The sequence below is a fragment of the Daldinia childiae genome (genome assembly GCF_008694065.1).
Source record: "Daldinia childiae strain JS-1345 chromosome Unknown Scaffold5, whole genome shotgun sequence".
NCBI classification, from domain to species: domain Eukaryota; kingdom Fungi; phylum Ascomycota; class Sordariomycetes; order Xylariales; family Hypoxylaceae; genus Daldinia; species Daldinia childiae.
The window spans coordinates 1,210,354-1,235,593 of NW_022984646.1; the positions used below are offsets into that span (position 1 = coordinate 1,210,354).

A 25,240-nucleotide genomic window follows, 5' to 3' on the forward strand; every position below is an offset into this window, starting at 1 on the left:
TGTCTATTGTCGACGTTGTTGGATGATTTGCTGCTTTAATTTTTGTGTGGGGAAAGTCTGCAGAAACGGGAATTGTAGTGCATCTAAAAGTTGAAATGCCGACAAAACCGAGACTATGACTGATGACTACTTGGGTCAGTGATTCTGTTCGGGTATTGATTCCGATACACCAGACCATAGCCGGCAAGAGCGATCTCCATCGCCTAGGTCAACAAGGTTACAATGAGGTCCTCAGCACACTATTTCGGATGTACCTAATGTATGTAGCATCAAACGGTATCCGCGTCTATAAAAGATGTCGGCGAAACGAATAGTTCCTCGGAATGAGTGTAGGTTAGATAGTTGATAACGACCATCCCAGTATTTGACTTGGAGTTGGATTATCTTTCATTGGATAAATTCTACGACAGGGGAACAGATTTACATAAACATGTCCCGGAAGCTGTCGGAAGCTGAACTGGCAGCTGATAATTGGAGACTTGTCCATGAGAGGCTCTTATGAAAGTGATTGTCGGAAGTTAGATCCCCATCGGCTATCGCACCTTGAAGACGTAATGTATTACGGATGTTAGTATAGTAGATCTTATTGGATGATGATGTTGAGTTGCACAAAAATCGTAAAGTGTACCTAAGGTACCTAATGGACTACCTACCTAAGGTATGTAGAGGCTGAGATCCATTGTGGCTTACCTTGCACTAGTCTGTGTAACCGGCCAGGTGATAGGGTAAAATCTTTAGTGGGTACCAAATTGCATTCAATTATTCAATTGATACCAGTATTAACCACTCATATCCTTTCCTCAATGCTATGAAATGATGCTTCCGATAATAGGCACATACACATACACACATTCTACATTGTAAATATCTGCATGCAATGTCTCTCACAAACGCATCCCCTTCGGAAGCTGCCAAATCAGCCAAAGAAGCATCGCATGTACTCGCTACATTATCCGAGTCAGCGAGGAACGATGCTCTAACAGCTATCCACGATAGCTTAACTGCTGCCAAGGATGACATACTTGCAGCCAATGCTCGTGACCTCCAAGCTGCACGTTTAGCAGCAGAGCATGGTCAACTAAGCCAAAGTTTGGTATCAAGGTTAGACCTTGGTAAGAAAGGGAAATGGGAGGACATGCTTAAAGGAATACTTGACGTTAGAGGCCTCGAAGACCCTGGTGAGTCACTAGCAGAATTTGATCCAATATGTTAGGTACCTAATAAAACTAATTGTATTAAAGTCGGCAAGATTACCTTAAAAACTAAGCTTGATGATGGGCTAGAGTTGACAAGAGTCACTTGTCCTATTGGCGTTTTATTAATCATATTCGAGGCGCGACCTGAGGTTATTGCCAATATCGCTTCCCTTGCAGTAAAATCAGGCAATACTGCTATCCTGAAAGGTGGTAAAGAGTCAACAGAATCCTTCGTTGCCATTTCCAAGGCCATTTCTGCAGCTCTGGACAAGACTAAGGTGCCCAATGGTGCCATCCAGCTGGTCACCACAAGAGATGTAATACCGCAGCTGCTAGATCTCGACCAATACATCGATCTTGTAATACCCCGGGGCTCCAATGAATTGGTCCGATATATCAAGTCATCCACCAAGATCCCGGTCCTTGGCCACGCCGATGGCTTATGCTCCATCTTTCTCGAGCAGTCGGCAGATCCGAAGATGGCTGCAGATGTGATTGTTGATTCAAAGACTAGCTACCCCCAGCGTGCAACAGCTTGGAAACATTACTGGTGCAGGAATCTTCTCTAGACACGCTTCTCCCCACAGTAGCCGAGGCCCTCATTACAAAAGGCGTTGTCTTACGCTGCGATACCAAAACCAAAGCGGTACTTTCTAGCAAGCTATCTTCCGATCTCTCTACAAAACTCGAGGATGCCCAGAGCGCCGACTATGATACTGAATTTCTCAGCCTTACGCTTGCAGTCAAAGCAGTTACAGACATTCATGAAGCAATTACCCATATCAACATTCACGGTTCCAAACATACGGACGTGATACTAACTAGCTCTTCGGAGCTCGCTGAGCAGTTTATGTCGAGCGTAGATGCGGCAGGTGTATTGGAATGCCTCAACTCGCTTCGCCGACGGTATGAGGTACGGTTTCGGGACAGAAGTTGGTATCAGCACAAATAAGATCCATTCTCGAGGCCCCGTAGGCTTGGAAGGCCTCATGATCTACAAATACAAAATCCGAGGGCAAGGTCATGTCACAGCGGCATACGGCGAAGGCGAAGGAAAGAAGAGTTATAAACATGAAAAAATCCCTTTGTAGGTCGTTGCGCTCTAGGAACGACGTATGTTGAAATCTAGTGGCGTTTAGGAAGCATGGTGTGTGGGTAAAAAGTTATGTAGAAAAGGCATTGGATTCTGCTAATTATATGGCAAGACCATAGTAGTTATCTAACTCTCAGTCCTTGGCTACTAAGAGTAAAATTATATCTTCCTAATACTAGTTGTCGAAGAGGCCCCCTATGCTTGCCGTACTATTAATATAATCAAAGGAAACTATAGATTTATATTGAGCCATGCGCTTTCTGTAAAGTCACCTGTAGGTTAGGTACCTATCAATATATCATGTCATTAGTTAGGTATTTTTATTCTATTTTTTTAGGGTAGTTGGTGAGGCAAAGTGAAAATAGGGAAAGGTATGAAATTTAGTCGTACCTCAGACATGAATCATGGAACGATACTTTTAGAGAGCCCTGGGTAAACATATCACCGTAAGGGGTATATCCGAGTAGTATGTGTGCGTAAGGTGTTTAAGATATGAGATTATCGAGTATGATAGTAGTTGAATTGATAAAATGGAAAAAGTTCGGAGTTATCAGAGATTATGATAACTTCGTATATCAGCATGAATATGTACTAATGAGCGTTATAATATACCTAGGTATTGATTATAACTACCGTGTTCCCAGGAGCCCTTCACGACATTAATACAGGTCGGCCAGTAAAAAATAAGTACTTCCTAGAAATTTTTAGAGCATCTTTAAAGGAATGACCTTTACAAGTCAATTGTTTCAAGAACGTTATCATCTTCCATCTCCTGAAATGCCCCTTAAGCCTTTGAAGGATCCCAGACCTTGGGGCCGGGTATAGTATAGTTCTATATTTCACATTAGTACATTAATATCCAGAGATTAGATAAATGGTGAGAGATATTCCGTGCCTATGGTAAAATCAAAAGACACACATCAAGAGAAGATACATAATACTCACAAAAATACTGTGTCCGACTTTGGGGTTATACAGTTCGCCCGCCATCCATAAACCAGGGTCATCCGCGCTATATGCACCAGGGAATTCGACAAGGTAATCCTCGGAGGGGATAGCATCGCCGTCCCCAATGACCTCTAGCTGTGCACACTCAGGGTAGAACTGCAGGCTTGCCTCGAGATTTATGAGTTCGTGCCGAATCAAGTAGTTACCAGGCTTCAGGTTAGGAATGGTGATGTTCCAAGCACCAGTGGTGTCTCCGCGTTCTATTACATAATCTTGCCACCACCGGTCCTTGGTTGAGATGGGCTTATCCGTGCCGTACTCATAGGCACCCTCCCATCCCTTAGGGTTGTAGCCTGCCTCCCAGATTTTAAACCAGCGCTTCCCAGTGCCATCCCATTCATCGCACTATTGGTAGTTAAGTGCTTCCACTACAATATAGACTACGAGGTATCTGGGATCATTGCTCGCATCTACAGTTGGGAAATTGGTCTGGGAAGAGATACGTTGTGACAATTAAGGGAAAGTACTCACGGGTCCTTGACAATCCGCCATATACACCATCATCGGTCCCTGGCTGTGTACCCATGTATACTCCGGCCCGGAACATTTCATGGGCGGGTCTTCCTCGTCGTAATTTGGCACCGATGGCGTTTTTGGGAACGGGACAGGCGGCGAGGTGGGACATAGAGGTGGGTAATAAGAGGCTATAACCTCGCTACCGGGCCGTACAGTCGCATGTAGTTTGGTGATACTAGTAGCGAGAGGATTTCCTCGGTTGCAGGCGAGATAGGGGTGGTCTGCCCGATAGATTGGGTCGGGCCACCAGCGGCGCTGGATCGACACCTGGCCTTCTTCCGGGAGCCAGGGGTAATGCCTAGTAGATCTCTTTAGCGAAGAAAGATCGGGGAATTAAATCGGTTACAGGGGTTGTTGGTTGGCTTACCCAGGGTACTCCACGCCGTCAATGGTATAATTGTATAAACCTCCATGGCCATAAACCTTGGAGATAGCCGCTGCGCTAACAATGAGAGAGATTGGCTTCATATTGCTATGATCCGTGAGATCCACGACCGAATATCTAGCCAAGTTAAATGATGTAAAAACGAACTAGATGCAGACGCAAATTTGCATGGATATTTTCTTTGGTTAACTACCTGTTAATTCCTCACGATATATATACGTCTTCGCCCGGGAGAATAAAGCCCTTGGACAAGAGTTCCCGTCCTGTGAAGCTCAGAGTGACCCCTATTCAAGAATATAGATATGCATATGCGCTGCAAGATCCCGCTGTAGATTCTTATTCGCATACGGTAGCTTCCAGGCCTAATTCTGTCAACTTACGCGGGGTTCGTAAGTGAACCAACGGGCCAAGACAAGAGGTGCATTGTATTCGATCGACGGCTAAACTACGAATACAGACCTCTATCATAAGGGGATTGCTAACCGTATCGTATTTGTATAGGCTATTCGAGCCAGCATGATGAGAAACGGAGTCATCAAACAGCTTCCTGTTTGGCATCACTGGAAAATATTGATTCCGATTGACTATTCGAGGCTCCTGCTTGCTCATATTCATTACCACTGACAAGATAGAGATGATCCGAGGGCCCGAGCAGAAGTAGAAAATATTCTCAGGATAAAAATAGTAAAAATTGCAGTTGTAGTGAGAGGGTAAAAGATGTCGACGGCATAGCTGATTCCGTACCGTGACATAGACGAGGTTACGACTTATAAGTATATATAGTAATTAGCCTTACTTGGCTTGTGAGTCTTTCATGGTACTAGAACATGACAAAGAATGTAACAGAGACCACATCGAGTTGAAGGATAGAGAGTGTCAGTTAATACTAACATAGGTAGACTTTAATGATAATTGATATTTATATAAATACTCGATCTAGAGGGATAGTTGCAACACATCTGTAAGCTCTATTATAGACTTATATTATAGCCAATTTTCCAAGACGATACGGTAGTGGTTTATATGACTTCCCCCTTAGCATAGTAGGATATAAAGAACTAGTTGAACGTCTTTAAGTATATCTTATTGGGTGTTGGAGTAGTTGATAGGTATTAATAACAAGAGCATTACAGATGCCCCTTTCAAAAGTTTTTACCATAGGGAACCCCTATCAAGATTGTCGCCAGCTGTCTGATACTTGGCCAGCAACTGTCGGTGATTTAAAGATGTATACATTATTATCCCTTAGGTTTACTACTAGCCATAGCGGGGCTATATGGGTTCGTGGAACGATTACAACCCCCCTATAATGATGCCATGCATAGTAAGCGTTCAAATCAGACCTAATCATTCCAACATCGTGGAATGATTCCAATATCGTGGAATGATTCCAAATTGTGGAACGGTCTTGTAAAATGCAATGATTCCGCAAATTCACGTGACTTTCACGTGAAAAAGTGGGGTAAAAAGTCAAAAAAGTCAAAAAAGGGGAAGACTGGTCCTCGAACCCACAACTCTTACGTGTGTAACCATAAACCCCACAATAAGGTTTAAAGTTTTAACGTTTGAGCTAATGGGACGAGGTGGCCAATCTCATCGAATTATTTCGAAAATTTCATTTGATTTTAGACCTTATAACCTTTACTTCGGACAAAGTAAAAATTTTACTTAGAAAAATTTTTAAAATTTTTTTAAATTTTTTAAATTTTTTTTAAAAATACCCTGCGGAATGATTACAAATTGTGGAACGCTTGGCATATTTGCGGAACGATTCCATATGCGATTTATTGATTATATAAGAAATACCCCACTAATATTTGGATTTAGCCAATTAGAGGCCTTAAATAGGTGGAGCGTTCCACCCTTGCCAACCGTTCCGACATATTGGAATCATTCCACGAACCTACATTTTGCCGCTATGGAGGTTTTACAGCCAAATATAATTTCAAAATAAACCAGAAAACTTAAATTTTGAAAAAGATTCTTTTTTATTCATAATTTCCATTTTCAAAGAATTTTAAATCTTTTTTTAAAAGCATTATATTTTATTGAAAAAATAAAGTAAAATAAGATACATATGTTAAATAAGTAAGCAGCTGTTGCCAAGCTTGGTCAAAGCTTACCGGGGGGGGGGAGAGGAGTCTTCCTATGGTAAAAACTTTTGAAAGGGACATCCGTAATAAATAATAAAATCTAAAGAGAAGTTGCTTTGGGTTTTCTTAGGCCTAGACTAGCTTCCTCGCTACTCAGATCAAATGTAGCAATATCGGGAAATAATTCCTGACGTGAATAATTCCTATGCATTGTCTCCACACTGAAATCCTTAAAATACTGCAAGATGCAAAGCGAATCGATCCATAGAAGCTCCAGTCTCACGTGCCGAATACTGCTAACCGTATTCTAAAGACTTTCGTGCAAAGCCAAGAGAGGGACTTTGTCCTTTTCCCCTCTTCTGAACTCCCGGTTCCGTAGTGCATACTTCTCTGGCTCTGTGCAAATTGAGCCCGTAAGACACCAGCATAAAACTGATATGCAGCAGTTAAATGATAGTGAAGCCAACTGGTCGTCGATACGAGGTTAAACTGGCTGCACATAGGGATGGCTTGGCTTGCATATATTTATTTTAATACTTATACATTACATTGATAGTATTGAGATGTAGCCTGGGGATAGCTTCCTAATTCACTCCTATAATAATGCGAAAGAGTGAAAAAGGGGCAGGTAAAGTATATGTATCTAGTTATTATCCAGTTGAATATGCGTATATCTGCTGTGGTAGCAGCAGGATATAGTGGAACATAGGGGCACATAGATAGAGGAGAATATTTCTCGTGTTGAGACTTTTCACTGTGAGCAATCATTACTCTATTCATTGAACTTTTTACCCAATCTATACCTTTCGTGTTGTTGTAATAGCAACCATCCTTCAAAAAAAAGCAATGGGTGTGGATGACTCACGTAATTTTATGTTGACTGGCATTGATATTCCGTCTAACGCACTAAGAAAAGAAAAGACGAAAAAAAAAGATTACTGTTAAAAGTTGGTAAAAGTGGTACGATATTGCTGCATCAACAACTTATAGACTACTAATGTATACTATTTTAGAGATCTAACCTACCTTGCCTCCTTGATGGGTCGTCTGCATTAATGCATGCGCTAATTACCGAATATAACCACCAATATCCACCGGTTTGTCAAGTATGGAGAGTTGTTTTTTAATAAATATTCATGAAGGCTGCGATGAGTAATGATACACCTTGACCGGACATATACCTTGGACACCAATTACCACAAGACTGGTGGATTTGACGAATGGAGTTGTCACAAATAATAATGATACCATGCAGGCACCGATCCGGTATAGTTACAGAGTCTGCTTCGCAAAGGGCGGCAGATCAGGTCACGCATTATACGGACTTGTCTTCGTGATGTGTCTGTCCACGTCGTCGCGCACCGGACCCGACATCACGGGGTTTTCAAAGGAGAGTTCCGCTGGGGGCTAGGGGCTGGGGGAGGAATGAGGGGCTGAGTAGAACCACATGCGATCGGCTCTTCCGACCTCCCGAAGTTCTCGTGGCGCCGATAATTGTTGGTTCGATTTGACGTCAGTGTACCACAATCGCGGGTTCGTGCTTCGCATCATGGACCGTCCGTTGTGGGTGAAGAAATGGGTTTTCATGCGGATTCTAAAGTGCAGAAGCAAAGAAGGTAAATCGAACACCCCGCAGCGGGCCGGGAGCCCAGATTTCCAGATTTCTCTTCATGTCCATAGGCGTCCGTCGGACACGCCAGACCCGATCAAGGAGGAATGTTCGAGAGTTAAAGTGGAATAGAGGGGGTGAGGGGGAGGGGAGGAAAAGAAAGAGGGAGGAGGGTCAATCTACCTATTGTTCTACCTATTACATGGTTGATGAAATTGCCCTTATCTCAGGGAATGGTTTGGAGTTGGCGGAAGCCAAATGGCGGTGACGATGTGGTCGATTTTCTCTGGCTAGCTGAAGGGCCCTAGTATCCACTTCGCCGCCTCATTCCCCGGCGTCCGTTGTCCCCCTTGTGATCTGGGCTGACCATATGAATCGCTTGACTAGGATATCGGAGGATGGTGGAGCCTCATCGTTGATGTAGCCATTAACAACTACAGGAGAAATGCATACTCTATGCATATCTGGTGGAGTTGATGGAGTTGGGCAGCATCACCGCCTACACAATTCGACAAATAATAAGGGGTTTCATTCACTACCAACACGTGCTAAACATTACTAGCAAGAAAAAAAGAAACCCCCCCTTCTAATTACTATTCCCTTTTCCTCTCTTTGAAATCCCTAATCCCTAAATATAACTCCGAACGAAATCGGCCCTCCTTCTTAATGCCCCCTTCTCTCTTTTCTTCTCTTTCTTCTGGCTTCTCTTCTCTCTCGTCAGAGATGGGACCACGCGATCAAGCTACTATTAGAAGTGACTCAGGCTATGGGGACGATGCGTCCGAGGTGCCGCGGGACGGGCCAGATGCTCATCCGTTGAGTAAGTTTGATTTGTAGTTATTGGAAGAAAAAAAAAAGAAGATCTATGATTTACTATTTTCCCCGGTGCGAGCCTGTGCAGTTGGATATGTGAAAATATTTGTATCGTGTATCGCTGACATTTCATTCCGCAGCCCTTAAGGGATACGACATCGGACCGGCGTCCAAATTGCAAATCGGCGACGTGAGTCTATTCTGATCTACCGAAAATGTAAAATTGGAAATAAAGAAGAACGTGCTAAATATCGTATTTTCTAGGTCTTCGAATTTCTCTGGGCCGACGCTCCGGAGTTCGAATGGGAGTGGAAATGTCTTGGATACACTCGTTTCATTGTTTTGCGCCATAGCGATACCTTTCCTCATCATTGCGCTTGCATGTAAGTCAACGACCATACCACTCCAATTCACCAACATTACTCCCATTCTCTCAATTTCGCCGATACCATGAACTCCTTTTTGAACTACTCTGGGTGTTTACGGATAAACACAAGAAAAGCGAACGAGAGTTAGCTTCACTAGTGATCGGTTTCATCAATATTTGACTGACCGTGACCCAAATCAGACCTATTTCCATAGGAGGCAAACATGAGTTCGCCAAGCCTGGCATTGACCATTTCCAGCAAGGATACGTCTTCGGCAACGGTGATCCGACACCGGGCCTCGATCAGGGCGGTGTAGGGCAACGCCTACCGTATTCCCCCGTAGGAATTGAGCTGCGCCCCGGAAAGCTCCGCGTGAAAGAAGACTCTCGGGCCAACTATGCCGATATTGTCGACGTCGACCACGATGCTCAAGTCATGGTTATTGGTGATGTGGTGCGCTACTTCGATCGAGTCAGGAGGAACGTCAATAAGGCCTTCATGCGTCAGATTCTGAGGAGGGCTCTGGAAGAATATAAGCGTCATAGGGCGAATCAAGCAGAGAGCAACAGGATGTCTAAGATTCCCCAGTCGGTACTCGACGGCGACGAAGCTCAATTCAGCGCCTCAGAAAGCGTCGTTCCACCTTCAGAATCAGCAAGCACAATTGGGGAGACCAGATACGAAAGGGAAGGGAGGAGACACAGGAGATATTCAAATTCCAGTTTAAGCTCTCGAAGGCCGAGAACCGACTCACGGACTGGTAGCGTCAGACCGCCTCGGGAAGCCCCCCAAGAAGGCCGGAACGAAAATTGACTACGATATGAAGTCCATGCACAACGTTGCGATGGCCGGATTGAGATAAGAAAAGAAAAAAAGGAATCAGGACTAAATTCTAATTCATGAAAAGAACCTTACCCTGCATGGATTTGGCGTACGGAGAGGAGTTAACTCGAGAAAGAGGACTCGAGCATTTCCCAAGATGCAGCATGCAACAGAACAACATAGACAGGCAACAGGTACGACGTGTATATTACGATTCTACGACTCCCCCGAAGTTCAGATAAACGACAAACAACACTTATAATGATTTATGCCAGATTAAACTAGTTAAGACGCGAAAACGCGCACCAATGGTTATGAAATGATATTTACCTTATACCAAGCATAGGAAACCCTTCGTGGGAAAGTGGGATTACCTGCAATATTTTTGCAGAGGACCAGAGAGCCGGGTTACGCATGTGATAGGCTGTTTTAGCATTGTCGTCCAGTGGTTTATTTATTATAACTCCACTGGTAGAGTTCTTGATATCTCATGAGCTTGAAGATAACCCGAGCCACATGATCATCCACGTTAATAATATATAATGGTCTCAAATTATGAGGATGCGTGAGAGTGAATGAGCTATAGTAGAAGCCATATAGATAGGGTCTGCAGCGTATTTAATCTGATTTAGCATCCTGTATGTCTTACTTGCCGGCGCGAATTCATCCATCTGCCTTGCGATCTGACCCGAAAATGACACCAAAGTCCAAAAGTGGGACATCCGATCTACTCTCCGATCATTGGATCCCTTGGTCTCTGGTCCCTGAAGCGAACCGAGGCAGCCGCTAAGAATGAAGCATTTCCAACGATCGGGTAAGATTAGTTGCATCTACAGGGAAAAGGATCTCTGGACGAAATTTCTCGGGACTATTATATGTGGGTTTTGGGGACGAATAAGTCGAGCACCTCCTTTATTTGGGGGATATAACAATGCAAACGGGCCGATCTACCGGGTGGTCAGAAGCAGTACGACCACCGGATATTGACTCATTGGCTCGGTGGAATTTCATATTACCGATCCAGCATTATTCTAAGTCCCGACTCCGTCGTCATTGATGCAACCTGGGAATTAGACCGTGTCTTCTTACAATATGATGCCCAATATTTCAGCGCCAGGTATTCAGGGAGGCGGGCAGATGGATGCAATGTATTTGATTCTTATCTGGAGGCCTTGTCGATCCTCGCTTCTGGGTAAATACCGACATGCTTGTAAGGCTTTCCATATGATACATGACCAATGGGCGCGCCGGCTTGTGATTTCGAAGCTGTGAGGGTGGGTATAATGTATTAGTCGTCCTATGGTATATATCGTCGCTGCATCCCCCCCCCAACTAGGGGCTTTTTAGAGACTTGGGTAATCAGTATGAATTAGTTGATTCGTTCTCGGAATCAGATCGTCCAACATGATCCCAGAAGCAGATCTCTGGGGAAGGCTTCCCCTGGAGTTGATCGAGCGGATCTTAGACCTTTTGGTAGACGACTATGACCAAGACCCTACATATCAATGGACGACCTTACGACATACAGCAAGAAGACAGATGCGCCGTATCGAACGTCATTTCTTGTGGTATTGGGTCCCGAAGCTAACTATTACGCTGTACTCGGGGCCACGATGTCAAATCGATTATAAACTCTCCAACCATACTAGTGAGGGCGGCTTTGAAACTAGTCGTGTTCGATTTCAAACTTCGGGAGCTAGCCTTTCGAGTTCATTGAACAAAAGGGAAATCTATACACTGTGGAGTCAATATAGCTTCGAGAATCGAGTCGCGCATCTCAGATTAGGCGAGGGCATCTTAAAGAAGGGTATGACAGGGGGCTATATTGTCAACGACACCGACATCGCCGATCTAAAAGTAGAAAATGATGGCCTCGATATCATATTTAACTGGCGGAAGACGCTTGACGCACTTCTTCGGGAGGAGGTAATGATGCGTAGGCTACAAGCAGAGATGGTATGCGATCTCTATTCCCACCTTGCCCAGTCTCTCTCCGAAACCCTCTGCTTATCGTCGAGTAGGCTTTGGATAAGAAGACGAAGTTAGCAGCTGAGCATCGGTGGCCGCCATTTCCAAGGATTCAAAGGCTAGCCCTGGTTAAGCATTTCGTGCTGGACATACAAATGGCCAAACGAGTTGCTGTCCAACAGCACCGCCTGAAGCATTATGATGCATCCAACGAGATTAAGTTAGGAAGCCTAACTCACGAGTCCCAACATCTGCATAAGCAATCTCTGCCTCCGTTGCCTCCAGTGACAAAGCCGAGAAGAGCGTGCTGCGTAATCTGCTCTCGCCAAACGGGTCCATCCATATTCGAAGTTGTCTCCTGTGAGGAGAGCGTGGTGCTCAGCCTAGATGGATGGGAGAAACTCGGCAAAGAGGAGCTACTCGACTTGTATGCCGAGGCGTACGGCTGGAACTGTTACCGATGTCTGGGACAAGAGAACAATATCGAGTGGCAGCAGATAAGTAAGAATGACTGGCTCACCGTATGCGCCAGCGGTGCTGAGAAACTGCATAACGTACGAAGGTGGAACCCTTGGTTCTAGACGCGACTATGAAAGTTTGAACTGTAAGGTTGGTTTCTCTTCTTGAATCGATGGTATAAGTTCTAAGTTGGACTACATTAATATAATGTATAACTAGGAAGAAGAGGTGTACCTTAATCATATTTTATAGCTATAGGTTGGGGGCTGCTTTTCGTTAGGAGGTAACGAGAAGTTAGAGTGTAAGTTTGCTACCTTAGGCTATCAGTGCCTAGGCATTCACGAGTTTATATAGGTTAATGAGGAAATAGTACCTAAAGTAAATGCAACTATGCCCAAGTTCTAAGGGTTTCAGACCTCGTGTATCTTAGACTGCATTCAAACAAAAGCTCTAAGTTTAGCTAATGATTTCCACTAGATTGTTAAGTGTTAAGTCTATGACTATGATTAATCTTATAGTTAATAAGGTTAATTTTTAAGGACTCGTAAATGGTTGGGCGAGTAAATTAAGACCATATAAGGACCTCGCAGCAAACCTCCTTGGCCTCTCCCCCCGGTGGAATCTCGCACACCACTAACCATCTAGGTCAGACACCAATACTCCCTACACGCTACAGTAAAGAAAAAAAACAGACAACAGGTAATCAATCTTACCGCTTTATTACCACCAACCCCACGATGTCCTCAAGCAACGTCGCCGGTAGCAATGATCCGTCTGGAGCATCCAACTGCAAGAAGGAAGGCAATGCGACTCATTCGTCAACCTCATATTTCTGCGGACTCTGGCATCCCAATTGGCCGTTCTCAAAGAGTGCTTACCACAGTTTCGTTGCTAGCAATGATCCAAATTTCGTCGCTAACGCCCGGCGGCGGCCTCAGGTGCAGCCAGAGCCGGCGAAGGAAAAGCGGTAGTGCCGGGGCACAAGGCCACGGCGCAGAATCCCAGTCGAAATAACGCCGTGAGGCTTAGAACACCATTTTGAACGGGTATTTTACCAAATGTATGCTAGGATGAGGGAGGAATATCCCAATAGGGACTGTTGGTAGAAGGCAAACAGAAGCCTCGGTATTCTTACCGTAGTATGTTCGTTTACTAGCGATTTGATTTCCGAATATATTATAACACGAAACCAATTTTCTTTTCGATAATAATGGTATGATAGTCGATTGTTTCATCGTATTTCACGGGTTAGTATGAAATAATAACTCTACACCTAGATATTTAGGTATGCATTATGCTATGATTTGCTCACTAGATAGTTAGATGGGATATAATGCCTACCTACGGTTTCCAGCTCCTTTACATATACCTTACAAGATAATAGTGTACTTGAAATACCCTAAATCCTATAGTAATCTAAGTCTAGCTGGCTTACGTGCGTATGCAGGTGTAAAATAGATACATACCTCCTAACTAGAACGTATAGGCCTTTTGCTGATCACTTTCTATATATCCTATTAATTACTTTACATTAAACTATCAGTTACCTATTACCTAGGTACACGCGTTTATTCAGAGTACTTCTCCTTAATAGGGTCAATTTAGCATTCAAAGGTAATGGAGCTATCTCAAGTCACATCTCACTTAACCTGAAACCACGAAGCAAGAAAGAGAAATGTTGTTGTATAAAGAAGCGTGAGCCTATCTGAGGCTCAGATACTGATACAGCCGCAAGCTCTTTGTTTTCATTGCCTTAGTAGGTAGTTTTAGGATAGCTTAATTAGTTTCTTAGATAATAAGAATTATTCATATAATCCTATACATGGAAGTACATAACACGATAACATTCTTGATAGCTACCTAACCAGGTCTTCATTTATGCCATAGATATTTGTTAATGGTGCTTAATATGTACTACCAAGATTTACGGGGGTATATTGTCTATCTTCATATCTCGTGAATTCGTACATGCACTTGCCCAACGTCTACTAGTTCGTTATAGAACTGTACGATATACACAATCGTTTAACCACAGTGGCTTGCTATTTCAACCTAAGCCCTGACCCCAACATTTCTGTAATATTCTGTTGCGGTGCTCGACTAGATTTGGGAACTCGCTGACGATTTCAGTAAGCCTCCTATCTTCCCATGCTAATCCCTCATCGAGTAAGAGGTGTGTATAACTGAACACTGTAGAGTCAAATAGACTTGGCTCTGGTGCCTCAAAGAACCAATCCCCCGAGCCTAGCACCGTTGACAAGGCCTCAAAGGCTTCCCTCGCCCCATCATATAGCTTCCTCGAATATATAACCGGCGTCCCTATAGATCTTAATATCTGAGCCTCTGCCGCATGACGCAATTGGTATAGGATTGTCGCTTTCACGATCTGTGATGCGGAAGCCGGTGTGACGTAGAGATGCGAAAGTAGGGATGAGTTTGGGCTGGATAAATATAAGGAGTAGAGCCACGCGTTACGTATTCGGTGGTCGAGCAGCGATTCGTAGGCTTCAAGCTTCAGGCTTGGGACTTCGGAAATCTTATGTGTGCCACTTTGAGCTGCATATTGTTCTAGTTTGTTGGATGGTATAGGTAAAGGTGGGTCGAAGCTGTTAGGACTCGACGAAGGAATCAGAAACGGCAATGCGCCTGTTGGTGAAGCGTGATTGTTTGAGGGTATTACTTGGAAATCGACCCCGGATAGCTTGAGAAAGGTCTGTATCGACTATTAGGTATATAAACTTGGAGCTTAGACAATATACTTGTAACATACTTGCCATTTGAGGCAAGATGGATTGAAGCTAGGTAAGCTATCTAGGGCATTTTGGTCGGATATAAAGACGTATAGAGTCGCTACGTCTCTAGTTCTAGGGGAACGAATAGGTAGCTCGTTGGGAGGATATGTTATGAGGGGAAATCTCTTGAAGAGTCGAGCTAAGGGAGCTGGTATGGTTAACCAGCCCGATGCGCCAGAGGGCTTTGGAGTAATAGCACCGTGGGGTTTTGAAGACATATTAAAGAAACCGTGGCGCGTATCAGTTGTCTTGCTTGTGAGTGTTTATAGGAGTGAGACTTGAATAAGTTAACTTGCGACTTCGCGCAGTGTTTCTAGTCGCATTCAGTAAAACTCCATCATTTGAACCCGCAAAAGAAGTCATAGTTTGGTAACTTCATATCTTATCGATTAGATCTTGATACGATGTACAGAGAGATAGGACCTAGGTATGTACTTTGTAGACCGAGGATTTAGCGAGCTGACGAGTCTGCGAGTCAACGAGTTTCCGACAAATTCGCGTGTCCTAAACCTAGACTCGCTAGATTCCGCTAGTCTCGGGCGTTATGTGGATTATGTGGGGTTATGCAGACATTTTTCAGGGTCCTTGTAGTGCTTAAATGGGTATTCCGAGGTACAATGCCTGTATATATGATGCTTTGACGTAGTAGGGAAGTATTTAATAGGTGGGTTAAAATCAGATGAGGTGTTAAAGACAACATGATTAAACATACCAAAACTTGGAGATAAAAATCTATATATCGCTTAGACTATGTAATATCCCTTGGCGCTATCGATATTAGGTATGAATCTAAGATGTATATACGGAATAAGATGTACAAGATTGGCGCAGGAGGATTCGCGCGAAAGCAAGAGACCCGTCGATCACAAGCTAATTCCGACAATGTCAGACATCCAGAGTCCGGGCGCATTGCGGGGTGGAATTCTATTTTACCTCATCTGTGGGGGCACAAATGGCACATTAAATGACAATAATTATGTACCGAAAGTCAACGTAGGATAGATGTACTTCCGACTTGCAGAGTCGGGCATCAACTCAGCCCATATCATCCTATCTGAAAATATGTTGGCTGGTATCGTTAAATGCCGATTGCTATCTTGATGTTTCTTGGTGGTCAGATATAGTGACTCACGAGTTTCGAAGCCCATCCATAATTCTTCGAGAACATGGCGTAAATTTCTATTCGTTCCATTTGTTTCATTGCCAAGGAAAAAAATACATGAAATATTGGAAGATGGAAGAGCTGGAATAATGGAAAAAGCCAACTTCTTCGTCCTCCGGTGGAAAGATATCTCGGCATGGTGGTGGGGGATGCGATAGTAATGGACTAGACCACTGTAATTTTAAATAACTTTTAATCGCCTCACTTGCGCTCGTCGGTGCACGAGCCGTTCATCCGTTTACAAGAGACTACCGATGACGCTAGAAAGTCTAAAGTAATTGAAAATAGCGGTTATATTCTCGATAGACAAGATCTACCTGCTCATTTGAATCATAGACTACAATTATTACGGATTCATACGGATTCATATGGATTCAGGCGGAGGACGGACTTATACTATTTCTGGGTATGGTCGACGAGATCGACTAATTATCCCACTACTAAATCTACTTTTCAAATGTACTATGATGTAGATTCTCAGTAATGAGATCTGAGATCAGTAAGGGGGATCGAAGCTTAAGAAGCTTAGGAAGCTGAATATGATGTTCCATTGCCAAAGTCGCATTTGGGTCATCCCTAGCTACGTGGTACTCATTGCTACGACACCTGACGAAGTCTGTTCAGCTTTCCCTGCGGGATGCTGTTAATAGTTTGGTTTATCGAATGAAGCTGAATATAAGTCTAAGTACCTAACCTTCTAAATGACTTATATATCTGGGTAATTTATCTACAGCTTATAGGGTGAATCACCCATATGCATGTAAGCCAGCATATAAGCCGGGACAAATAGTCGCTGTCGCAACTACTGATTACTAGGATCGACATTGTCTTTATTTTCTCTTCCCTTGTTGAGGGGTCAAGTACTTGATCAAATACTTGGAAGATTCGGCAACTAAATATTAAATACTTACCCGAATAGGTTATCCTCGGTCATGTCATTAATCTCCGGTTGGTGTAAATAGATATCATGGCCACGCCTAACTTAACTAGTACGATACTGCTACGATAGAGGTAGATATTGTTCCGGACGACCGTTGTTACATACCCATACTGCTATATCGCTATATCACCATATTACATTAGGTAGAATATAAAATATAAGCAAGGTAAAGATGTAAGATGTACGGTTAGGTATACATACATGCATATGTACAACGTATTTTGTTCGGATCTCGCCTGACTTGCTGCACCAGACCCTATATGCAGTCCCCTCCTGAACCTCTCGAATAACTTTTTGGTTACTACTATATATATTAAATGGCTCGATATCCATAATTCTGAACTGTTCATCCAGATCCAGCCCATTCGACAATCTGCACGTACTTGCAGCCCGCTACTTGAAAAATTAAGGGCCGGTTGGAAAAACCCTGGTCTTAAACGTGCGTTGCGTGCGTTATTGAACTCGGAATTGGGGGTCAACACAGTAAAAGACCCTCTCCTCCTCCACTTTAGATTGTTATCAAACAGCCTTGCAACAAACAAAGGGAAACTAAAAAAAACAACTGATCACGATACCTTAATACCTCAATACCTCAATACTTGAATACTTCAAAGATTAGATACATATATCCCCACGCTACCTACTTCCTTCGACCATAATTTTTTATTTTACTCTCAAGCAAGAGATTATTGAAAATAGGAAATCAATCATCAAGATTTTCCCCCAACTCAACCCACTTTCTCTCTCTTGGGAAAAAAAAAAAGGGAATTACGACACGATATACTCCTCGCCTTCTTGACATCCTCCACACTAATTTCGTCACCGCCTAACCCAAATCAATTCTTGCGTTGCATTCTGATCGACGACTTGGCTTATATAGTCAGACTCGCCTTTAAAAGCCTTTACCGCCAGCCTGCTGTTAGTCCACGAAAAGCTCTCGTCCTCCTTTACCTTTACCTTCACATCCTCAAAGACACGCCCACTCTCACACGCCTCTATCTGTTGTCAACTCATACATATAACCGCTTCTGTACACCAGCAGCAAAACTCCACCTGTCGTACGACATCGCACCATCTCGTGCTTTTGCTACCACAGGACCTACCCCAGGATAAAAAGGCCGACGTTGGACCAGACAGCGCATACTCGTCGTGCGCATCTCACTACGAACAAACCTCTATCTACGCACTCCAACAATATGAACGCCCCGATCACTTCTCCCACTATGGCCCAGCGCCAACTACCATCCACAACGGCTGTAACGGGTACAATGACACAAGGCTTTGCACCACCTCCTCCGCCAGTTCAGAAGACGCCTGGCACAGATGCCTTCATCCAGAACCTGAACTTAGTCGCAGAGGCTGCGAAACGTGCACAGATGGCGGTGCTGATGAGAGATCTAGAGGGCATTGCCATCTCGTGATTTACCCCTACCCCCCCTACTTCCCCCCCTCTCTGCCACTTTCGAGAACCTTTATGTTGTGTGATGCGACAGTTATATTATACTACTTAATACGTCCTTCTTGCTTGCTTCTCATCACTATTCTGGAACCATTGGATACACAACCGAGATTGGAGAAAATCTATCAAGAACGGACAATCCGGGTTCATCACTACCTCTTTTTGTGCTACTTTGTGCTACTTTGCAAATTTGGCACCTGACATTGGCATCTTTGGGGGTCACGGATATAATGACGTTGGGCGTTTTTTTTTTCTTCATCTCCCCCTCCCCCCACCAACACCAAGAGTAGCGACCACGCAGCGAGAAACTTCGGTAACGAACTCCAACTCCATCGGTATAACCCGGAAACTTCCTCGAGACACGCCCCGTCATCATGATCATGACTTGTTCTACATAATAAGACTAAAGTTCGGCGAAGGGTTGAAGACCATCACAAGCAAAGAAAGAAGATAAACGAATTCCTACGAAGAAGAAAAACTCAATATCTAATACTTAATTTCTGGGTTATTGTTTAGGTACACCACTACGCTTTTTCTATCGTTCGAGTGCGGATTGGGGGGGTTACCTATGTCTATTGGCACCGTTGCAGTTAGGGCACGGCTGGATTCGCGAATCCCCATGCGCCGCTGCAATGCGGCACCACGCATCAGAGCGCACGCAGCAGCAGCAGCATAGACGGGTGGTGGACATGTCTGAAGGGAAGGTCGCAGCGATCATATTAAATTTTGGTTTTTTTTTTTTTCCCCCTTTTCCTACCTAATCTTCATTCATGAATGCATGCGCATGCGGACGGGTTCTTTTCCGGATACAATTGATACAATGGATGGTTAGGCTGGCGCTTCGGTTGAACCCAAGCCGCATGACGAAACGGCCGTGGCCCGGACAAAGGCGAAATGGGATCAAAGATACCTCAGAATAGAAATAAAGAAACTCCAAAGATCTCGATCTTATTTACATAGTCTCCAAAGCCAAGCCCACGCGACGCGGGCTGTCTAGATTTTAATTGGTCTCCCTCTGGCTTGTGGTCATGGTATTTTGCTGATGTGTGCATGTGAATAAGTGCGCGGGTAACGGATGTTGCATGCCTACCTACCAGATAGGTATCTACCTAAAGCATCCCTCTATTCTGCCGGACCAAATAGGTTCCTAGATTAATAGATCGATCGGATTCCATATAGTAGTTGCTATATATCTTTTGCTACATATCATTTTTCCAATATATATTTGTCATACATCGAATGCTTATGGTAAGTTTTCTCTAAAGAGCGTAGTGACCAATATCAAGTTTGAATAGCCTCCATGTCATCCTTACATGTGTCATGCACTCACTACGAGTTTAAATTGCTTACTACAATGTATCTGGCCAGAATCTCTGAATCTGTTATCTGCCTGTTATCTGCTAACTTGCGTGCTATAACGAATTCTATTCATCTATGAGCAGGATGACTTATGCCATTTTTACATTCGAGCATGGGCTAGGAAGCCCAGCTATCATCAACGCGGTTAGTCATGATAGGATAGACTAACTAACTACCTATTAAACAAGTGACTTCCAGGGAGGCGTTCGGTTCGATTCGATTCGCCCCGCTGTGTGTTATGCGCCTGGTTACCGGAAACCTATGATGAAAGCCCCCAAAATATGCTAGGAGTGAGGGGGATGATAAGACAAACAAACTTGTGCAACGAATACAGAAGAGAAGTGCTAAGAGGTAGAAAATGCCTGCCCGCTTCTCTTGCCATGCCATCCTCCTAAGTCTGCACCGCCATCGCCGAGCTAGTCTAAAAATAAGTAGCATTTCTTCCTCCGAGGAAGCTTGGTTTGGTGAAAGGCAAAGTATCGAGGGCAATATACATGAGTTTTGAGACTGAATATTTTGTTGGATGTTCTTCTATTGAGCTTCCGTAGGACATGAGGCGGGCCAGTTCTAATGAGGCTGGCACTTCTAAGTCTCAAGTTTTACTATGAAAATGATGGAAGAAAGCTTGAGGCCTCATTGATATCATCATATGAATTATGATTCGGTTATTGATGGGGAACAAATATTACGTTCCGCATCTAGCCACATTTTATCCGCCTTGCTCGGTTAGTGGACAAGGTCTCGGCGGGAAGTAGAGATACGTTGTAACGTCTTGCACCAAGTTACAAACCTCATCGTACTAGAACGGTCGAGGTATCGCGTCGACAACAGACTGAATGGTAATAAATGAACCTGGCCCACCATCTTCACGTAGGTAATCCAACAAGACGCTCGTTTGTCCATAGAGGTTTTCTAATGCTGATCGCGACGATTTTCCCAAAGATGCTAGTATATTGTTTAGTTACACACATGATTTCGTAGATGGAGAGGTGGACTTACAGAGTATTGCTGAGTTGAGCTCTTCGGCCACAGCTACTCTACCTTTGCGATCTAGTAAAGGCGCAACCTCCTTAACCTCTAGGGGATTAGGATATGCCAGAAGCGAGAATACCTCGTTGAGTGTTTTCGTGGTTTCTGGTCTCGTATCATCCCTGAAATCCTCCTGTAATGATTGCCCATATTGGACAGCTTTTACAAGCCAATCCTCTTGATTTGTTTGAGTGTCCAAGACGTCTTCTTCCATCTGGTCTGGGAAGCCATTCTCATCGACGTCCATTTTGTTAAGAGTGTCATCGTATGGGTGCCCGTTACTCTTTTTGGTATTCGAGTTGCTTATCTCAGCTGATTTCCGTACCATTTCGATGAAGGTTCGACACCTCAATTTGAAGTACACGTCGTAGTTTTCCCTCAACACATCCGGATAGTAAGTATAGGTGTACTTGACAGCCTTATCAATATCGCCCTCGAGAATGGCTCTCCGGATACCTGGTGTAGTTAGTATATGGTAGGCCAAATTCATAACTCGTACATACGTTGTCTATGGTGCATCCTCATCATCCTTAATGTTTGCCAGGTACAGGGGTTTGTTGATCGATTTGTAAGTCTTGCTTTTCTGCATGTATCTCCTCGGCAAACGCCCGGGCTGTCTCGACGTATCCATCGTGTTGTAAAAATTGCAAGACCTAGTACGTTTCGTTAGCTAAAATGAGAGTATAGGACATGTCTGCTAGCTTACGAGTTGTTGGATTAAGTCGGTCTCATTTTTAGGAGGCGATACTAATCTCTCTATGCTACATCGTATAAGTCAGCTCTCTTGCGACTTAATAGTTGGCTGGATTTTAACTTACCTTGTCCTATTTATGGCCGCCATCATTTTTTCTTGCTCTTTCTAAGCATAATAATTAGCCGGGCTGCCTATCTCCCGAGAGAAATTCATTTTGTAATATGGGGAAATACCTTTACCAAGTTATCGATTTGGAACATGAACTTTGTCTGGCCAAAGTTGATGCGAATGTGTTCCCCTGTTTTTCTTCATGCCAACGGTAGGGTAAATATCTCCTTTTATGTCCCGAAACGCAGTTTCTGTATTTAAGGTTAAAAACCGATCTAATCACGGCAAGGTTACGTGCTCGCATGCACTGGAAATACATACTAAACTGCCTTCCATTTTTTGTAAAAATGCTTCGCGAGTTCGGAAGTTGACTCCGCATCCAATGATGTCTGGTGGCCCGAAGTTTTTTCCTTCGTAGGGTTTCCCAATCTTATCCCCGGAATAGATATCACCGTCATCGCCGTGATAACCCCATGAGTCGGGCTCCCAACCTGGCGGTCGGCCAGAGGGACGTTCTTTGCCGAGAAGCCAATACATACTGTGGTTCTACGTTTACCCAAGTTAGACCTTACCGGAAGTATAGAGAATTATTGCTTAACACGTACTCGTCTCTTCTCCTAGAAAGAAGACTGACTTCAAAATAGTAGAGGCCTGCTTGCCATGGCATTGGATGGTCTGCACGAATCGCACAGGCTTCATGCTCTTGTTCCCTCGCGGTGCGACCTGAAGCGTACTTAACCTCCAAGCCGTCGGCTAAAACCTCTAGGGGACCTTGTTTATCGTCCTTATTCCATTTAGTAGGTAAAGGCGGAACTATGGTCTCATCGTCGACGGTCGGTGCTCGTTCGATCAAATCGTATGTCATTCCTAGGTGGGAGGCTGGTGGTTTACTTGCTAGGGCACCCGTTGTTGTGATACCAGCTGATAACCCATTTCCTGCTTGCTGCTGAGCCTCTTTCCGCGCCTGTTTAGCCTTGCGCGCTTCATCAAGCTTCCGTATGTAATCCGAACCATGTAAATAGGATGGTGTGAACGCGACCTCCTTATTGTGCTCTTCATTACGCATAAATGGTTCGAAGGCCCTCGAATATAACGGTAATTGCGGGAGACGAGTCTGGGAGGATATAACTCCATCCAAGTAGCCATTATTCATATCTGTGTCCATGCTGTCATTAGGTCTTTGGGAGGAAGGGTTTGCCGCGTAGAGATCCGAAGTTGGTTCGGATGGGGGATTGAGGAGATATGAGAGGCGGTTAAGCGGCGAATGGGGCGAACGTGTAAAGCCTGCACCGAATCTACTGGTTGGAGGGGGAGGAGGTAGATCTCTCATCTGAGGATAGGATCTTTGGGGATATGAATTCGTATACGATATATCTGTTTGGAAGCGATCATGGTTAAATGGGTTTGCCATAATCAAACTTAAGTCCGAGTTGTGTCGCAGTACGACTAAGGAGGACCAGGAGCTCGCTGAATACGCTTTGAGTCTTTCTTGCCCGTGGTACACTAATCCAAATAATGCGGAACAAGCGGTAGGAGCGTAGGCTTAAAAAAAAAGGTGACCTTTACGGAGAGAACTATAAACTCGTATAAAGCGATTAAGGGATGTAATGCTTAGATTTTGCGCAAGACGTGGTCGTTTTTGCTCGAGGAAAGAGGTGGTCCGTTTTCGTACCGTGTCGTAGTGCAAGGACACCTATATTAAGTGATTACATGGGTATATGTCATGACCAGCTTCTAATGAAGTCAGTAATTATCAGAAGCGCTTTACTACGTATGTATCTCGAAGGCGGTGTGTTAGATGTGCGTTAGATGGGCAGCAATGATGCTAAGGGTATGTCGAGTGATGATAGGTTATTGCGGAGAAATGCTAAAGGTAGTGGTATGTACAGCACACAGAGGTGTAAGTATGTAAGAGGTATGCATCAATCACGAGGTCACGGATGCTGTTGCTTTACTTAGTCCGACTTTCCCCAGATAACGTACAGCTAAGGTAATGCCAAGTTTGTACCTAAGTACATATTTATGTACTTACCTGGTATACATGGTGCACTTTAACATTGATAAGCGCCAATCGGTAGATAAACCCAGAGTTAAGGTTACTCCTATATAGGTACCTACCTACCTATGTATGTACAAATTGATATACCTACGTATAGGGTACCCCGTAGGTACCTATAAAAAGGTGGCTTTTGATATCTCATTTTCAATGTAAACATCTCCAAGTGGCTGACATCAAGAATGACATATGCGTGAGTAAGTAGATTCCCTCGTTTACTCATTTACTTTTTACAGCCATACCTAACTTGGACATGCTCGTATATAATCTTTTTTGGTTGGCTTATCCCCTTGGCTGGCATAAGACAGCAACTCCATAACTTTCAGTATTAGTACATAAGGCTTAACGTCATTCATTAACATAATAGGAAAAGGCCTTATGATTAGTCTCTAAAACCGCAACCCACAAATATTATTGGTCGATTCAGTACCGCACGAGCGTTTCTTTCTTTTCTAGCCAATCCGTATGTATTGATACTGAAAATTATGGAGTTGCTGTCTTATGCCAGCCAAGGGGATAGAACGCTAGGCTAGGTACGTACTGCGGTAAATACAATACTTCTCAAGAGTTATCAAACCAGATGATGCAACGATTGCCTTGCATTGCATCTTCTGGATGAGTTAATATATGCATTACAGGTTCGACAGACGATGAAGAGGGGCCGATTCATTAAAGTGGCACTTCCTCATTATATCAATTTCAGATGTATATACGGATTGTTGAGTGTAAATTCATAGCTGTCATCAGGTAGAGATAGGTACCGGATACCTAATAAGGGTGACGAACATAGTTCTGCATTATAAAGGGGTAGATCAGATACATACATATGTATCTTCTTCTGGATCGGCCTGATCGGGTTCTTATGAGATGAGCTTAGAATGCGCTATCGTTACTCACTTTGGTATGAGTATTTAGGAACGGAGTTTGAAACTAAAATATCTGAGAACCAAGATACTTATAAGTACCTGACTACCTAACCTAAGTCGTCTTATACGAGTAGAGATATGTACATTATATAAATACAAATATGATGTTAAAGCATATCCGTAATTCATCATAGGTCAGCCTAAGTTAAGTATACTAGAAAAGATTTATTTGAAAATTGTGACAGATATATTATATGCAGGGCATCACAGCATCACTAGGTCAACCAGGTAGTCTAATATTTCAAAGCTCATAAATTAAGCAACTAGGGCTCACAAGCCAGTCACACAGATCCTATGATCTCAAACACCTAAGCAGTAATAACAACATTGTATAAGAATTCATAAAAGCCATGACCAAGGCAACAAATGTATGACTTTGCTTCAC

General features: G+C 43.7%; 6 protein-coding genes across 6 annotated transcripts; 3 read left to right on the forward strand and 3 right to left on the reverse strand.

The window, feature by feature from the left end:
* Positions 1 to 877: 877 nt before the first annotated feature.
* Positions 878 to 1,765, forward strand: GL218_05459 (putative gamma-glutamyl phosphate reductase; the record flags this gene model as incomplete). The annotated part of the gene is made up of 2 exons (XM_033582122.1): positions 878 to 1,178; positions 1,242 to 1,765. The coding sequence occupies 2 exons, from the start codon at positions 878 to 880 to the stop codon at positions 1,763 to 1,765; spliced, it is 825 nt and encodes a 274-aa protein (XP_033434485.1).
* A 1,308-nt stretch (positions 1,766 to 3,073) lies between these two features.
* On the reverse strand, positions 3,074 to 4,281 carry GL218_05460 (Cellulose-growth-specific protein; the record flags this gene model as incomplete). The annotated part of the gene is made up of 4 exons (XM_033582123.1): positions 3,074 to 3,121; positions 3,235 to 3,642; positions 3,769 to 4,111; positions 4,181 to 4,281. 4 exons carry the CDS (start codon positions 4,279 to 4,281, stop codon positions 3,074 to 3,076), a joined length of 900 nt encoding a protein of 299 aa, XP_033434818.1.
* Positions 4,282 to 8,623: 4,342 nt separating this feature from the next.
* GL218_05461 (uncharacterized protein) lies at positions 8,624 to 9,894 on the forward strand (the record flags this gene model as incomplete). The annotated part of the gene is made up of 4 exons (XM_033582124.1): positions 8,624 to 8,720; positions 8,854 to 8,903; positions 8,978 to 9,096; positions 9,282 to 9,894. The coding sequence occupies 4 exons, from the start codon at positions 8,624 to 8,626 to the stop codon at positions 9,892 to 9,894; spliced, it is 879 nt and encodes a 292-aa protein (XP_033434817.1).
* Positions 9,895 to 14,377: 4,483 nt separating this feature from the next.
* Positions 14,378 to 15,340, reverse strand: GL218_05462 (Metaxin-1; the record flags this gene model as incomplete). Its single annotated transcript, XM_033582125.1, has 2 exons — positions 14,378 to 15,043; positions 15,101 to 15,340. The coding sequence occupies 2 exons, from the start codon at positions 15,338 to 15,340 to the stop codon at positions 14,378 to 14,380; spliced, it is 906 nt and encodes a 301-aa protein (XP_033434820.1).
* A 3,080-nt stretch (positions 15,341 to 18,420) lies between these two features.
* Positions 18,421 to 18,645, forward strand: GL218_05463 (putative thiol methyltransferase protein; the record flags this gene model as incomplete). Its single annotated transcript, XM_033582126.1, has 1 exon — positions 18,421 to 18,645. The coding sequence occupies one exon, from the start codon at positions 18,421 to 18,423 to the stop codon at positions 18,643 to 18,645; it is 225 nt and encodes a 74-aa protein (XP_033434819.1).
* A 2,196-nt stretch (positions 18,646 to 20,841) lies between these two features.
* Positions 20,842 to 23,203, reverse strand: GL218_05464 (uncharacterized protein; the record flags this gene model as incomplete). Its single annotated transcript, XM_033582127.1, has 4 exons — positions 20,842 to 20,987; positions 21,042 to 21,527; positions 22,191 to 22,419; positions 22,508 to 23,203. 4 exons carry the CDS (start codon positions 23,201 to 23,203, stop codon positions 20,842 to 20,844), a joined length of 1,557 nt encoding a protein of 518 aa, XP_033434822.1.
* Between the last annotated feature and the right edge of the window lie 2,037 nt (positions 23,204 to 25,240).